Source organism: Puntigrus tetrazona, unplaced genomic scaffold (genome assembly GCF_018831695.1).
Source record: "Puntigrus tetrazona isolate hp1 unplaced genomic scaffold, ASM1883169v1 S000000008, whole genome shotgun sequence".
NCBI classification, from domain to species: domain Eukaryota; kingdom Metazoa; phylum Chordata; class Actinopteri; order Cypriniformes; family Cyprinidae; genus Puntigrus; species Puntigrus tetrazona.
Genome location: NW_025047688.1, coordinates 1596870 through 1612712, shown reverse-complemented (window position 1 = coordinate 1612712; position 15843 = coordinate 1596870). Strand labels below are relative to the sequence as shown.

The 15843-nt window shown below is 36.5% G+C and overlaps 1 protein-coding gene across 2 annotated transcripts; it reads left to right on the top strand.

The window, feature by feature from the left end:
- Window positions 1-2756: 2756 nt before the first annotated feature.
- Window positions 2757-11662, top strand: zgc:113337 (uncharacterized protein LOC503741 homolog). Of its 2 annotated transcripts, none has more exons than XM_043229613.1 (9): window positions 2757-2893; window positions 3735-3847; window positions 3943-4018; window positions 4092-4412; window positions 6352-6621; window positions 8954-9238; window positions 9861-9962; window positions 10272-10332; window positions 10430-11662. In XM_043229613.1, exons 3-8 carry the CDS (start codon window positions 3949-3951, stop codon window positions 10328-10330), a joined length of 1107 nt encoding a protein of 368 aa, XP_043085548.1. In that variant the 5' UTR covers window positions 2757-2893; window positions 3735-3847; window positions 3943-3948; the 3' UTR covers window positions 10331-10332; window positions 10430-11662. The 2 variants fall into 2 exon arrangements, with proteins under 2 accessions (XP_043085548.1, XP_043085545.1); XM_043229610.1 differs by having other exon boundaries at window positions 2758-2893; window positions 6352-6681.
- The last annotated feature ends 4181 nt before the right edge of the window (window positions 11663-15843 follow it).

Below are 15843 nucleotides of genomic sequence, written 5' to 3'. Positions count from 1 at the left end.
CTACAGCAAATAATCTACCTCTGTAGGGTGCTACACTGATCTTCATGGTTTTGCAGGCCAACCCAGAATCACATGGTTCTTTCGACAAAAGGCCGTTAGGATTATTCAGCGGCTTTTTGGAAATCTGTGACTCTTTGGTTGTCAAGACAGTCTTCGCAAGTGCAAAGAGTAAATACAATCAGAACTTATAAGATGAACATAGGCTGTAAATGAGACACGATTTCGACTCTGACAACTCTTTAGGATTCTAAAGTGAAGCTCCTGATAACTTTCTAGTCATTATTGAAGTCATTGTAAACTTTTGAGGTTTTTGCAAAGTTCTGGTTAGTAATTTACTTTGCTAGAGTGTAATCATTACTAGTAGCTTTCCATGATCGTCACTTTAGAAAACGAATCCAAATAACTAGTAGTTTCTTAAGAAGTTTGAGGCTTTACTATTCAAAACCTTACGTACGTCTCAAAGAGCTTACAAGAGCTTACGTCAGCTGATATTAGTGAGTTATGATGAGGGTCACTTCAGAATACAAGTAATTTAGTAATTAGTAAGTTCCTTTGGAAGCATTTGGTAATAATAGAGTCATTGCTAGTGTGTTACCATCGTCTTAATTTGGGAATTATTTATAATGCATAATTCACGTTAATTATGAACCTGTATACGGTAGCTCTTGGGAGTTAATGTTTAGCTAATTGTGAACTATCAGTTTCAACTTAATGCTGTTTTTACTAAACCCTGAGTTTCTTGTTAGGTAATAGTAGTTATTACAATGGTAATAGCGCATTAGTCAGTTGTTCCTATGTAGTTATTCATTAATAATGGAACAGTGTTCTAAAGTGTTACTGAGAATGGTTCTGATTTTATTACATTCGGTTCACGTAAACGGCGATTAATAAGCTCGCACAGCTTGTCTACGTGAGAGAGACTTGTGGAGAAATCAAAACAAATCAAAGCAACTGCACACAGAAGAAAAATGAACATGTAACATGACACGACCAAATTTGATTGCAAATTTGACATGATATACAAGAGTTAAAATGAGTAGTTCATATACATATTAGTTCAGTATTTGATTTATTGAAAGGATATATTGTCGACTGTTTTTGCTCCATTTGGTTAATAAAAATAGTTCCAAACAAAGATACAGCACATAAAACACACAGAGCTGGGGACGGTTCAATGACTCGTTAATTAAAATAGTCACTTGCTGCTACCTGGAGATGCTGATTTCATATGATTGCCAACATTACTAATATGATTGCTAACATTATCTTATTATATTAAGTGAAATTATTAATACAATGAAAGAATTTGTTATGAAAGATTATGCATGCATTTAGGAGATAATGCCCTTTAAACGGGTCAGATTCATGGAAATATTTTTATGCAGTCATATAAATGAAATTTTTCCAGTAAAAAAGGCTAAATGGCTCATAAATTTGGAAAACCACTAGCCACAGTGGCTGGTGAGCCAAAAGGCCAAATGTCAAGCCCTGTATATAACTATTTTTTAATGATAAGATTAAGGTTTCCTCTCACTGCTGCGAGAGCAAACGCAGAGGTCTGAAAGGTCTCTAATCTGTCACCCAGCTTGCAGAAGCGGTTCTGTGGTGAACTATCTATTGCTATACAGTTGCTGTAGCAGCGGTGGTTTACTGACCTCTTTCTTACTAGTGAAAAATGTGTGCTTTACTAAACGTGTACAGGTTAAATTGTTGCTGAATCTCACAAACTAAATAATTAATAAGCGACAAAGTGGGAAATGAAAGTCGATTCGTTTTCCTTTAAGGTGAACGTGATAGATGTGTGATGTGTGATGTGTTGTGGTCAAGGCTGCCACTGTGCAGGGAATTTGTCGCATGCTTTGTACTTTTCATCTCACTTAATGTAATCACTTGAGAAGGAATATGGGTCAGCGTGTTTAATGTTTTTGTTAAATTTATGAAGGTACAGTAAATTAAATAATATAGCCAACTAGTATACCTGTTTTACAGATGCAACTTATGTATTTATCAAGCTGTTTAGGCTATACAGGGCTACATTCATATTAAATATTACTATTACATATTACTATTGGGTACAGGACGCTACAGTTCATTTATGTAAGTGATGACAGTGACATAAAGTACGCTGTAACATATTATACCCATATTATTATGAATAACACTTGAGCATTTAGTGCATTGCGTTCGTATTCCGGTCTTGTCTGCTTGCCTATATAAAGTATACATAATCAGTAAGGTGTGCGCTTCATTTCATCTTTAATATCACTGTTTAATCACACTGTTTTATTTTATTTATTTATTTTTATTATTATTTTTATTGTCGAATTTTGAACACTAGAGGTCAGACTAAGTGTCTTTACCGGAATACTTTCTGCGTTTAGCCCAAGCATTTGGCAGAAAAGTTTGTAATTTAATACATGAATGTAGTTTAGACCAAATTTAAATGTGAATTGCAGCACTAACTAAAATATAATATTGTGCACTATAAAATGGGCCCTCTCCTTTTTTACATATTTGTTTTAAATTAATATTATTTTAATAATATTATATTATTAATATTATTTAATAATAATATAATAACAAATATATATAAAAATATATATATATATATATATATATATATATATATATATAAATAACTATAGATAATTAGATTTTTTAGTTTTATGTTTGGGCATTGTTGCCGTGTGTGTGTGTGTGTGTGTGTGTGTGTGTCTGTGGTATCTGACAGTGCTGTCTAAGTAGGCAGCTCAGTGAGATGTGAGACAGAGTCATCACGTGCTTGACTGTGTTAGTGATGGGTGGAGAAAGGGCTGTTTGCAGTCCAGTTGGTTCAGTGTGTTGAAGAGTGTGTCGCGCATCTGAGGGCCGAGGGCGTCAACACCAAATGAAGGTATGTCAAAATACCATATTAATTACTTATGCTTATCTGTAACACATCTTAGATTACTTTCATGTTAAACTTTAAACTCATTTCATATCTCATTTGCCGCGGTTAGATGAACTGATGATTCTACTGTCTGAGTATTAACAAACGGTCAGTGTATCAAGGTCTAATATTTACTATCTTTAGACTTTATTTCAGCATTTAAATGATATTTTGCACATGCTGTAACCGAAAAATATGTTATACAGTTCATTTATGTTAAATAAATTAACCGTTATTAAACGGTTCAAGCTAATTGTTTCTATTTATATATACATTGTAGAATATATATGGTCTCTAAATCAAATTGAAAACAAAAAAGATAATTTTTTTATATATCATCCTTGCTGTGGTGTAGTTATGGATTAAACTGCTCAAAGCCAAAGTAGTGATGTTCTCTGAAATAAGTAATTAATCGCTATTGATGTTAAATCTTTTTTGTTTTATCTTATTATTATTTTAGGAAAAATAACGAAGTCTTAAAAACTATGAAATAACAGAAATTTTATATATGTTTTATATTCTATTTAAGCTTAATACTGGATACCTATTGGCTGCTTTTCTCTGAATTCATATGAAAATGTACATTTTTGTTTGGTAAAGAAATTCATATACAATCATAAGTTGTATTTGTTAAAAAACTCAAATAAAGCAGTCAACATTTGAAGAAGAACAAAATCTTTCATCCAAACCAAAAACAGTACCCATTCTTGTCCCAGGACAACTTTGATGAACTTTTATGATCCACATCAAATGTTTATTTACATATGTTTTATAGTGTCTTTGTGTCTGTAATATGTGAACACAGATGGCAGCCCTTCAGTAAGATGTTGGAAACATCCCTAACTGACAGAAATCATTGTCTTCATTTTCATCCCAAAAGACTGAGCTGGACTGTTAAATGCCCTCTCAATATAAAGGGTACGAGCTTCTTAAAGATAGCTAAAACTGGACTTTTAATTTTAAAGCCATGTCTTATAATTCGGTGCAATAATGCTGTCTTTCCTTTCCACTAGGTTAAAATGTTTGTGGTCTCTTCGCCAAGATGTCTACAGATCTGTGTGTCTTTGGTAATGGTGTCCAGGCTGCAAGGTGTGTGACAGGAATCTCTGCTTCTGTGTGTACGTATAGTGTTTCGGTGGGTTTCAGTATTGCTGTGTCTCAGGCAGGGTTTCGGCTCCGATACGCGTGGAGGCCCCGGTTGAGCAGCCCTTCACTCTGAGCTGTACTCTTGTCAAGGCCAGAGGAGAATCGGTTCATGAGATCCGCTGGCTGGATGTGCAGAACCAGACGCTAATCACTTACCAGCCTGGAGATAAAGACAGCGTGAGCGGACAGCAGCATGTGGAGCTAGCTTCTTCACCACGAGATGCCAGCGCCATCACCATCAAGCGGGTCAGCTACAGAGATGAAGGCTGCTACACTTGCATCTTTGATATTTATCCCAAAGGCTCAAGGGAAGGACAAACCTGCCTTACTGTAACAGGTGAGTCTTGGACGAGATGTAATTAGAGGATGCATATATACATGGCTTTCTACTCTAGAAGTTTGTAATTGCTTCTATCACGTTTTTTGATCCATAATGTCCTTCTGTGCATTAATGGTGGTGAGTCCTTTTGGTAGGTTGTGACAATTCGTCAACAATTCGTCGCTGGACCGATTCCTTAAAAATACAGATTCATTTAAGAATGAATCAGTATCCGTGTTTCAATTTAAAGGGCTAATTCACCCCTAAATAAAAGTTCTGTCATTAATTACTCACCCTCATGTCGCTCCAAATCCGTAAGCATTGTTCATCTTCACAACACAAATTAAGATATTTTAATGAAATCCAAGAGCTTTCTGATATGATGAAAATCAAGAGAGTAACTGTTATTACTGTAATTTCTTTCATGCCTTGTGTAATTAAATATTTTCTAAAATGAGACCAACTAATATGACCTTTGGAAGGTGCAGCCTTTGAAATGAGACACCACTAAATAATCAGCTGTTGAATCATTTACTCCAAACTAATTCATTTAAAACACTGATTCATTTAGGAACAAAACAACACTAGCATGTATTGATGGGTAGATCAGAAACTGCATTTTTGAGTCTTGCTCAGCATCATTTCATTTATCTTCATTGATGTCACTTTGTTTATTTGGGCCATGTTAAATTAAAATAATGTATATCACTTGCTATAACATGTTCAAATTTGTAACCCTTATATTGTGATCGTATTCCGAGTTAGGGAATCATGATAATGTTAGCTTCCAAATTCCTAATCTTTCATTGATGTGTCACATGACACTACAGCAAAGTTAAGGAATCATTCATCAATCATTCCAACTTTTGGAGATGCGCAATGCCCAAGGTTCTTCATTGGCTATTGTCTTTTGCTGAGCAAAAACTGTCAAAATCAATGGTAATATTGCATGTAAAATGCAGGTTAGTCGGTATGTTTATTGACTGAATATCAGACTGCAGACCAGACTGGACATATCTTCAGATGGGCTGTACAGAAGGTCCATACCTAACCCTACTCATAAACTCCACCTATTGTGGCCTAAGTTTCTCCAGATTGGAGGTCTCATGACTGCAGTGATTTATTCTTGGGGAAAATCAGCACACCTGTGATCTGCAAGAGCACAAGGCCGTATTGTATTTAATTAACATGCATTAGAAAGCCTTACTTTAATTAATACCTACATTTTATATACGCTTTGAAACACTGATACTAATAGCATTGATAACAACGTATCATCAGGTTAATTTCTTTGGCTCATAAAATAAGGCTGTGGGAACAATAAAACACATCAGCATAGTTGTGGCTTTGGATGTTGCGTACTTGCGCTGTCGATTCTGGAAGAGAATGTGAATGTAGACAAGAAACAGCTGCTGGGTCAGGCAGAGATCCAGCTTGTCTCAACATGTGTGGTTTCTGAGCACCTGTCAGTCATTTCTAGGAATGATGCGGTGGAGACTACTTTCTTCCCCTCTCTTCAGTTTGTAATCCGGAATCTCCTTAGGCAACTATTGTAGCGAAAAAAAAACCCATCCTGGTCTCACTGAAACCTCTTTTTAACTTCATTTCTTATTCTTATAATAAAGTAATATTCTTTATTGTTTTTTAGTGTTTCATCAAGAATATTTAACATGCATTGGACAAAAGGTTCTTTATAATGTATAAAAGATTATAAAAATGTTCTTCACACTAGGAAAAAAATGTTTCTTTTAAAACCTGTTCACTGAAAGGTTCTTTGGGAAACACAAGTGAAACTTGCATGGCATTGCTGTAAAAACAGTGTATAGTAGTATGCAATTAAGTAACAAATTATGTATATATAGTTTAAAATACACTATACTGTATATAATGTACACGTGACAGATTACATGTGTGTGTTATCATGCTACTTCAGTGACATATTTTCATTGTTTTGCAGCATCGGTGATCTCAGAGGGCAATAAGACTGCAGTGGGGGGTAAACAAGCCTCTCTGGCCTGTCGGTACGGTCTGCCGGAGAAAGTCAAGCAGGTGCTGTGGAAGAAGATTGTGAATAAAGCAGAGTCCCGTGAAGTTGCATCTTTTGCCAAGCAGAGTGACCCAGTAATCGAAGAAGAGTTTGTGGAGCGTGCGAGCCTGAGCCCTTCTCTGTCTGACACGCAGCTCACGTTATGGCCGGTCCGAGCTGAAGATGAGGCCTGCTACACCTGTGAGTTCCACACGTACCCAGACGGCACTAAGACCGCCGTAAGCTGCCTCACTGTATTCGGTGAGTCCATCAAGGCTTTAGTCCACATGTACAATCGCCTTATTTATATGACCCTTTTAACAATGTACTGTTTAACAATGTACAGTGATGAGCTCTTGATAAGCTGGATGATGCTGTTATTTGTCAAATTTTTTATTCTCAGGGCCAATATTTGATATACCTGATTCTTGTTGTTAGGATGATGTAATGTTTTAAAAGTTACATTGATAGGTTGATCTGCCTCAGTGGAAACTAACCAAAAAAAGAAAAAAAAGGTATATATATATTTAATAGAAAACTTTATGTATCAACTTTTTCCTACCTGGTCTCATTTCAAAAAAGCAACTTGCATACAATGCATACAAAAAACGTGCCAGGGTTCACATATCTGAACCTGTGCTTAAATGCGACTCAGTGGACATTTAACTTTGAAATTGTGGTGAAACATGCAGTAAGGCATGATAAAAATGACTTTGCACAAAAAGTGCACAGAGGTACATATTTTTATTAGACCAGATTGACTTATACTACCAACCCTAACCCAAGAGTCTGCAGATACTCTAATAAAAGTTGTTTTACAACTCGAAATGTAGTTTTCAAGTTATTTAAAGTAGAATGATGGTTCTGAAAGTACATGTTATGTACTTATAATTACTACTGTACTTATTACAATAACTAGCTAATAACTAGTTAATAACCCTAAACGTGCTGATTTTTTTGACTCTGAAATGAATGAAACATAAATCCATTTCAGTGTATGGAGCTGGTAGGGCTGTAGCACAGAGTGGTAGAGAGGGCAGGACAAGGCTAAACACACACAGGACTGGAGAAAATGAGGACAACAGACAGAGAGAGAGAGTGATATGAAAGAAACTGATTGTAGGAGGGTGAGACTGTGAGATCTGTGATTTATTCAGAATGTGGCCAGAGTGAATGACTGTGTCACTGTTCCACTAACACAGTGCTTCTCTCTATGTGCGCTTTCGTTCTCCTGCCTTGTCTCTCTCAGATTGATGTTCGCTTCGTGGCTCGTTGTTCTGTGCTGTTGCATGCGTTCAAACCAACGATACGAGATAGTTAACCTCAGAAGGAAAATTCTGTAGTTGCTGGCCCAGCCTCAAGTCGTTCCAGACCTGCATCACTGTGTATCAGTGGGGTCCAAGAACTTTTTTAGGTCAGCATTTTGTTTAATCATATTCGCTCATCTGTTATTCATAGCTATCTTGAATTGTTCTGTAGGGGTCGTGGTTTTGTAAGAATGCGAAATGCTTGGCCTCGGTTGGGATGCCGAGTGTATACCTCTTTTTTGGGCCAGTGCTGTGGTTTGAATGGGCATCTGTGTAGCTTTGAACTACTGACGAATGTATGTGGGCTGCAAACACTCAGAGATGGCATGCAGATCTGTTGATTTACAAAGCCAACTCTCGCTTTTCAAGCCAACACAAGTGGATATCATTCAGTGGAGTCAATGCATGATAATGCGTTGGGATCAAAAGGTCAAAGTTTGGCTAGTTAGCATGACTCCAGTGACCCTTGCTGGTACATGCTGTCAGGACCATGAGGGGCAATTGTATTAATGTCGGTGTTTTAACATTTCTATTATTAAACATCATTTGACTATTATGGATTTTTGAAAATTACCTTTCATGCACAGCTCTAAGTGATTGAAAACAACCTGCAATGTTTTAAATCTGAGTTAAAGTGCACCGTGTATAAAGTTCTAAAAGAAAGAGTTGACTAACTGAATAATAATAACTGAAACTATTAATTTTAAAATGACTCCCAAGCTGTATATTGCCTGACAACTTGATTTTTGTGTTGGTATGAATCAAAATCAAGATGCTGCTTTTGGAGCTGTAAAAACTCACAAACACTGCTTGAAATTAAATTAACAAATCACCGGTTAGGTTTGGAAAAATGATGATTAGTAAAAAATAAATGCATATTATAAGAACAATTGTTTTTTGACCTTGCTTGCACGTCAACCTGTTGTCTGGGACTCCCCAAAACCAAAATATGAACTTTTCATGTCCCATAAGGGCACTTTCATGATCGCTTTTAGACTGCTGAGGCAGACAAGCCTAAAAATGTACGTTTTAAAACTTTTTGCCATTCTACAACAAGCAAAGCATCGTTAAGAATAGAAAATACTGGGGGGACAATTTGCTCATTTCTAATTGTTGGCTATGACCCTGACACACTGGTCAAATCGTCTGGCTGTCCATGGACATTCACATGTTTTCTGACTGAATCAAATGTTTAAAAAACAACCTATATAATGTATCATTTACAGTCCTGCCCAAACCTCAAGTAAGCTACAAGACTACATCTCCGGGAGTGATCGAGGCTAACTGTACCGCCGTGGCCCGGCCACAGGCTGAAATAGTGTGGAACGTGGAGGGCAATGACCGGACCATTGGTCCACCTGTGACCACCTCTATCCAGCAGAGTGACGGGACGACTCTGGTCATCAGCACCCTGACCATCCAGGCTGGACTCCTGAAGGACGTCTCCGTCAAATGTCTGGTTCATCATAAAGGGCTGGAGACTGCCATCGCTGTTTCCATGAACACTAAAAGTATGTACGAACTATTTTATTACGCACTTTGAGTAAGAAGGTTTATTTTGAATAAAATAACGTAACTTTTTCCTTGATTGGTTTGAGGTAAATGGGTTCATTCTGAAAACTCGCTGTAGGTGCAGTATGTGAGATTGACAGCTAGCAGTTGAAATGCAAAAACAAAAGTATTCCACATTTCGAGGTCAGTTATAGAATTATAAGGATTCAACAGAATGAGTAAAATGTGATCTTTTTGTCCTAGGTGTGATATTATTTATCAGCGATTATCATTGAGATGCTCGAGTAAAACCAATCCAAGTAACAGAAATGAAATATGAAATGTGGATAAATCCTGGCACCGTCTTTATCTCATTCCTCTCTCGTTGCATGTCTAATTCTCGCATGGTCGTAATTTCAGTGTTATGTATGAAGTGTGATTTACAGCATGGCATGCAGCTCTGGTATGTCAGATTTTTGGGCTCATCATTCAGTGTTTTTCCTGGCCCTCACTCTACGTTCATCTCTACATTTTCTGACAGAATGTAGAGGTGTTCAGGAAAAAATTCTTTAAAGCCAAGAACTTGTTTTTTTTTTTTTTATTAGTGTTACGATCAATGTTTTTCTCTTTTTCTCTCACCAGTTGGCACGGCGCTCGCTATCCTGATCTCTGTGACCACTGTAGCCTTTCTTCTGGTCCTCTGCCTCTGTTTCTGTTTGTGGAAGTGTGTGTTGCGTAAGGATGGTGAGTATTAGAAAGCCGCCCAAATTGAAAGCATAATAATCAACTACCTTGGTCTCTTAAGTGCTTAAGTGACCTGTTAAAAATGTTTTAACGGTGTCATAAAATTGTCAAACTGACCCTGGCATACATTCATGAGCGTCTAGTGGTTTTTGCTGTGATATGTTTTTATTTTCACAATGCACTACAACTCTTTCACGTTGTCATTTTGAAACAACAGCTGCTTATTTAGAAGAAAATAAGTTGATGTGGGTTTTTTTTAGCTTTGCTTAAAATGATTGTGTGTGTGTTTTTGTTGTTGTACATGAGCAGAGCCTGAAGAGCGTCAGGTACCGAGAAGAGCCCGAGCAGAGACAGACATAGACACTTAAATGTAGGCGTCTAAACCTCTTCCTGTGACCTATTTCTGCTGAACTACTGAAAACATATTCTGACCTACTGTTACAGTTATACTGTGCTTGTTTCCCCAGAATAAATCATTTGGACAGACGCAGATGACGACTTTCAGTTCTCTTTATGCAAATGCTGAAGATGAAACGTTTCCTGCTTTTCCAGCCAAAACAAACCAGTGACAGAGTTTGTAAATCCATCACTAATATGAAGGCTGCAGAATGTGTTTTATCTCGGTTAGGGAGCGTAGTATTTGTCTGTTTTAATACCCATTTGGAGCTCTAAAAATACTTCTTGAACTCTATGAAAAAACAAACTGTCTGTTCACTCAAAGTGTAAGAAAACTTCATTATTTAATAAACATCGTGAATAACGAAAATCTCTTGAAGAAAAAAAAGTTCTACCATATGTTTTTGGATACTTATATTATGATCAAATGAGCCTGATTTGTATGAATACGTACCTTACTCGTACAAATTCATACCATTTGTGCTAAATCGTAGGTATTTTACGAGTTGCAGACTCGTATGAATTTGTACGAATGACCTGGACCTGACCCCGGCCCTAAACCTGGGGTTTAGACAAAATTTCACGAATTAGCAACAAATTTGCCAACTCATAAAATACATACAAACTGGTCGTGAGACTTTGTTGGATCAAATATTTTCTTTTATGATTTATAATCTTGCTTTTTCTGTGCCCTCCTTAAGGTGGATGGAAGTGCAGCGAAGTAGACTGAGCACTCCAGTCGTTTTTGGCTCTAGACTTTGGGTACTTTTAGGAAATGATTAAATATCTTTTAGCTCATTGTTTTGTAATATTTAATGATTAGGCACTGAACTAGATATATAGGGACTGACTGGATCAATTCAGTTGAAGTTCTTCTGTCCCAGAGCAATGTTGGGAAAAGCAGTGGAAATGCATTATCTGCAGTCTGGTGTGGAATGAAGTGGCTGATCTCTGTCCTGTGGATCAGCTGCTTTCCATCGTGTTGCTTTGATCTCTATTAATGTGCAATTCAGTGCAATGATAACACCTTGTTTTATACATATATCCTAGATTCATCGTGTCCCTGAGAGCGTAGGCCACACTTGAATGACGTAGTTCTTTCTATTCAGTGAAGTATTAAATAAATTTGTTTTCCTGGTGTAATGTACGGATGCTGTATTTATTGTGCGCTTCAAGCTGGAAATTGTAAATGACATCCACTTGTATGGAAGTGCATTTAAGCAAAGGTGTCTAATATTTGATTTTTTTTTATCTATTATGAAAAACATCAAATTCTGTTCAATTAAATGATATGGTATAGGCTGTACAATGTGTGCTTTTTTATGAAGAACTTTTTTTCCAATGCTTTATTGCTGTTTTTGAATTGTTACGGGCAAAGAAAACATAATCCTAATTATTCTTTTTTAAATGAGCACTTCATCCACATGTAATGTTGCAGGCAGAGACATGACAGAAAAAAGGTCTCGCACATGCAGTCTGTTTTAAATTCTTGATCCTCGGACTGCTTAAATTTACTGATAGCAAAACCTATTTTTCCTTTGTCCTTGCTTCACATAAAAGCCTCTGAATGCTTATTGCTCTCTGACTGTGTGTTGCTCGCGGTGCTTCGTACATTCTGACAATAACACCGACAAGAACATTTTTGCTTCTGCGTCCCAGGAAAAGAAATATGTGTTTCAGCACTTGTGATCTTGCCAAATCCAATCGTTCTTTTATTTTTTTCCACTGAAGAATTCCAGATGAATAGATCTAAACCTGTTCTCCTGTCAGTCAGCTCACACAACAGCCCTGTTCAGATGTGAAAACAGTCAGCAGTTTGTTCGTGAGATGACAGAGATTGTGTGTGGATGTGTGACTAACAGCCTATATTCTGTTTAGCTTCATTCGACGCTTGTTTGCCATGCATTTGTTTTGGCTTTGTGAGTCTGGCCTCCTCCAGTCTGACAAATGCCAGGTTTAAGATAAAACCAAACACTGCACAACGTTTTATTTTCTAATATGCATCATACGCATTCAGAAACTGGGCATCCCTGAACCACTGAGACTTTGAACGACAAATGTATGACGAATGAAAATATCGAACATCAAACTGGATATAATCATAATCTGAAGCTAAAAATCATGGTCTATGCCCATAATATTACATGATTTTCTGCTAAATCGGGTCAGAATGGAAATATAGGCAAAAGTTGTGTAGTAGTATATTCCAACTTCTAGTTTTCAACTTTAATATCTAAACCATGACCAGATAAATAAAAAAAAACCCTGAAAATGCTATAGCTTAAGTATTTTTATTAATGAATCAGATCATAAAAAGTTTAATCTGTGAGTAGTTTTTGAGCAATGATATTTAAAATCTTAATAAAATACTGGCTATAGCTTTTTAATCGCTACACAAGCATGTGGTGATATAATTAAAATCATATAACTGACACAGAGTTAGTCATTCCACTTTATGTTCCCCGAATGCTTATTTTATAAAGTGCTCAGAAAAACATAACTGTATTTATTTAAAAATGCATTTATTTTATTATTATTTCTTTTTAATCTCGTCAAGTTATTCTCTGTAGGCAGTATCAGAGGCATGGCTCCATCTACTGGTTTTTATCAAGTGTTAAGATTATATTTATAAGGTGAACCAAGCCAAAGTGAAACATCATAATTAAAAATGTGATAATGAATTGTCCTGGTATATAGTAATATCTGGAGAATATCAAACGAAAAAAAGTCATTACATGTCATTTTTAATGCGTTTTCTTTTGTCTGAACTCATAATAGATGTGATCCAGCTCCAAGCAATATGGAAAATTAGCCACTCTTAATCTGACTTTTTTTTTTTTTTTTTAAATATCAACGGATAGCAAAAGTATATATTGTAGCAAAATGGCATTAAGCTTGGGGTCGATGGGGACGTGTGTCGGTGTGAAGCGAGGCAGAGACGCAAACACAACCCGGCTCTGTCTTTCACGCAGGATAAAGAGTCATCTACCGCATGTGCTGCAGACTGTTCAGGTGTTAATGTTCACCCGGATGTGTGGTCAAGACAGGGCTTTCTGCACACAGACATATTCAACACGCGTCAGGAGATCTGTGTGCTATAATCACAAGAAGATAATTGTTAGCGTAACAGACGTGTTTGGGGAAAAAGTCAACATTTAGGAATTTGGCAATTTAACAAACTGGGCAAAGTCACGAATGTTTGAGTATATTTAATGCATGCTCGAATCTGCACAAGATTTATTTAATCTTGTCTAACGGAGCTGTGATATTAAAAATAAATATTGGCTACAGTCTTGCATGTACTGGGACATACTGTATGCATGCGAACATTCATGTCCCTTAAAGTATCAGAGATAAGTAATATATCGGATATTTTAATCAAAATTAATATAACAATGTATGCTTTGGGGAGGAAGAAATTAGCTATAAAACCTTGTAACATAATTTTATAATTTTAATGTACACTGTTTATTGACATTACTGACAATATGAGTTTAAAACATACCTGGACCTGTGTTCTCTGTGTGTTCTTTCTTCTTGAACCTGACAGTGATAATTAAATAGACAAGTCAGGATCGTGCCAAGATGCAAACATTTAATGTAAACTGACACAGCGGCTTACTTTTACATGCACTGATCCACAGGATGGACATTACTAGAACGAGCAGGATCAGTGCCCCCGAACAGATGAAGAGATACGGCAGCCACCACGGATACGAACCTGAGCTGAGGTCAGTGTTTTCTCTTTCTGTCGTCTCTAAGAAAAGACAAAATAGAGTCATTTGATAAAAGGAGCTGGAACAACAACCATAACTGAATCTCACGAAATCTGTAAGAAGAAAACGCAGGTCAGTGTTTGATTATATTCCAGGATGTTTCTGTAAATGTTCAAAAAAAGGTCTGAAATCACTTTAAAGTATGAATACGATTAGGTTATCAGTATCTCATTGTTAACATAAAAAGACATCAGTCTTTACCTGAGACAGAAACGTTTATTTGATGGCTGTACATGGAGATGTGTGGTAGGTTTAGTTCACATCTGTAAGAGCCTTCGTGATGCTTTGATATATTCGTGAAAGTTAAATATGAAGTCAACGTATTTGTGTGAGATGATGAGTAGATCTGTGATGTAGAGATCTGATCTGATTCAGACACCGGAGTCCAGCTGTTTAAGATTACTTTAGTCCACGTCACATTGATTTTCTGGTGTTCACAAAACATCAGCTCACAGGAGATCTTGAAAGTCTTGTTTATGAACACTTTATAAACCGTCCCTCTCTGAACTTTCAAGAGAGGACATTTGACGGCATGACCTGAAATACAAAACATTGCAGCGAATGTATGAACAATGATAAACAGTCAAGATAAATATATTATTTTTAAATAAGACAATGCTATGGAACTGAACAGTTTGGGTTCAGTATAAACATTCACTAAATCAAATTAAGTAGAAATCAGATTCAATAGAATATAAAATCAAATTCAGTTCTTTACTCCAGAACTAGTGAAAATGATAGCGTCAGTAGTAGTATTTTGTCCTGGGCATCATACATGCTCTTAACTCACCTAGTCCATCAGTGCTCACATGCAGGGAGACAAACAAGAACAAGGTCACCTTCCTCAAATATAGACAACTCATCTTGAATATAAACCAGGGACACAACAAATGTTCTCAAAATATATATGAATCCAGTCAAATCCTAGCAGTGACTGAACATTGTGCTCTATTCTGTCTAATACTTGTGGTTTCTATTTCCTTTATGCACGTAACGCACTCAGTGTGTGTTTTTTGCACACGTAGAGAGCTTCACGTGATTTATTACATGACTGTCCTCTTTTCTGCTTTTTTTTTATAGAAAGCACTTATTTTAAATTATAGAAAGCACTTATTTTAAATGATAACAAATATTTTGGTTATTGCTACATTATGGATCCAAGAATGCAAGCTTGGTGAGCAAGAATTCTTTAAAATTCTTACTGTTCAAGATCTCGGTAGTGTACTTCATGCAGTTACATTACATTTGAGGAATACGCAAAGCAAAGCAGGAATATGTAGGTATCTAACCCTGCATACTTGCCATGTGACAGCTGACTTTTCTTTCTAAGATAGGCCTGATATTATATGTACGAAGAGCTTGACAACCCGCTAAAAGTGGGTGGAAATCAGCTGATCGAACTTGACGTTAATGCTAGATTTATTAAAGAGGCAGAAACATGTAACTTCATGTTCTGATTTTATTGTAAAGGCGATTTAATAAGCTCACACAGCCTGTCTATGTGAAAGTCTCATGGAGAAATCAAAACAAATCAACTCAGCTGCACACAGAAGAAAAATGAAAATGTAAGTGTGTTTTTATATTTCTTGTGCAGTATTTTAATTTATTGAAAGGATATATTGTTTACTGCTTTTGCTCCATTTGGTCAATAAAAATGGTTTTGGTTAATAAAACAAAGATCACAGAGCAGCAGGGTTTTGGGGTCATTC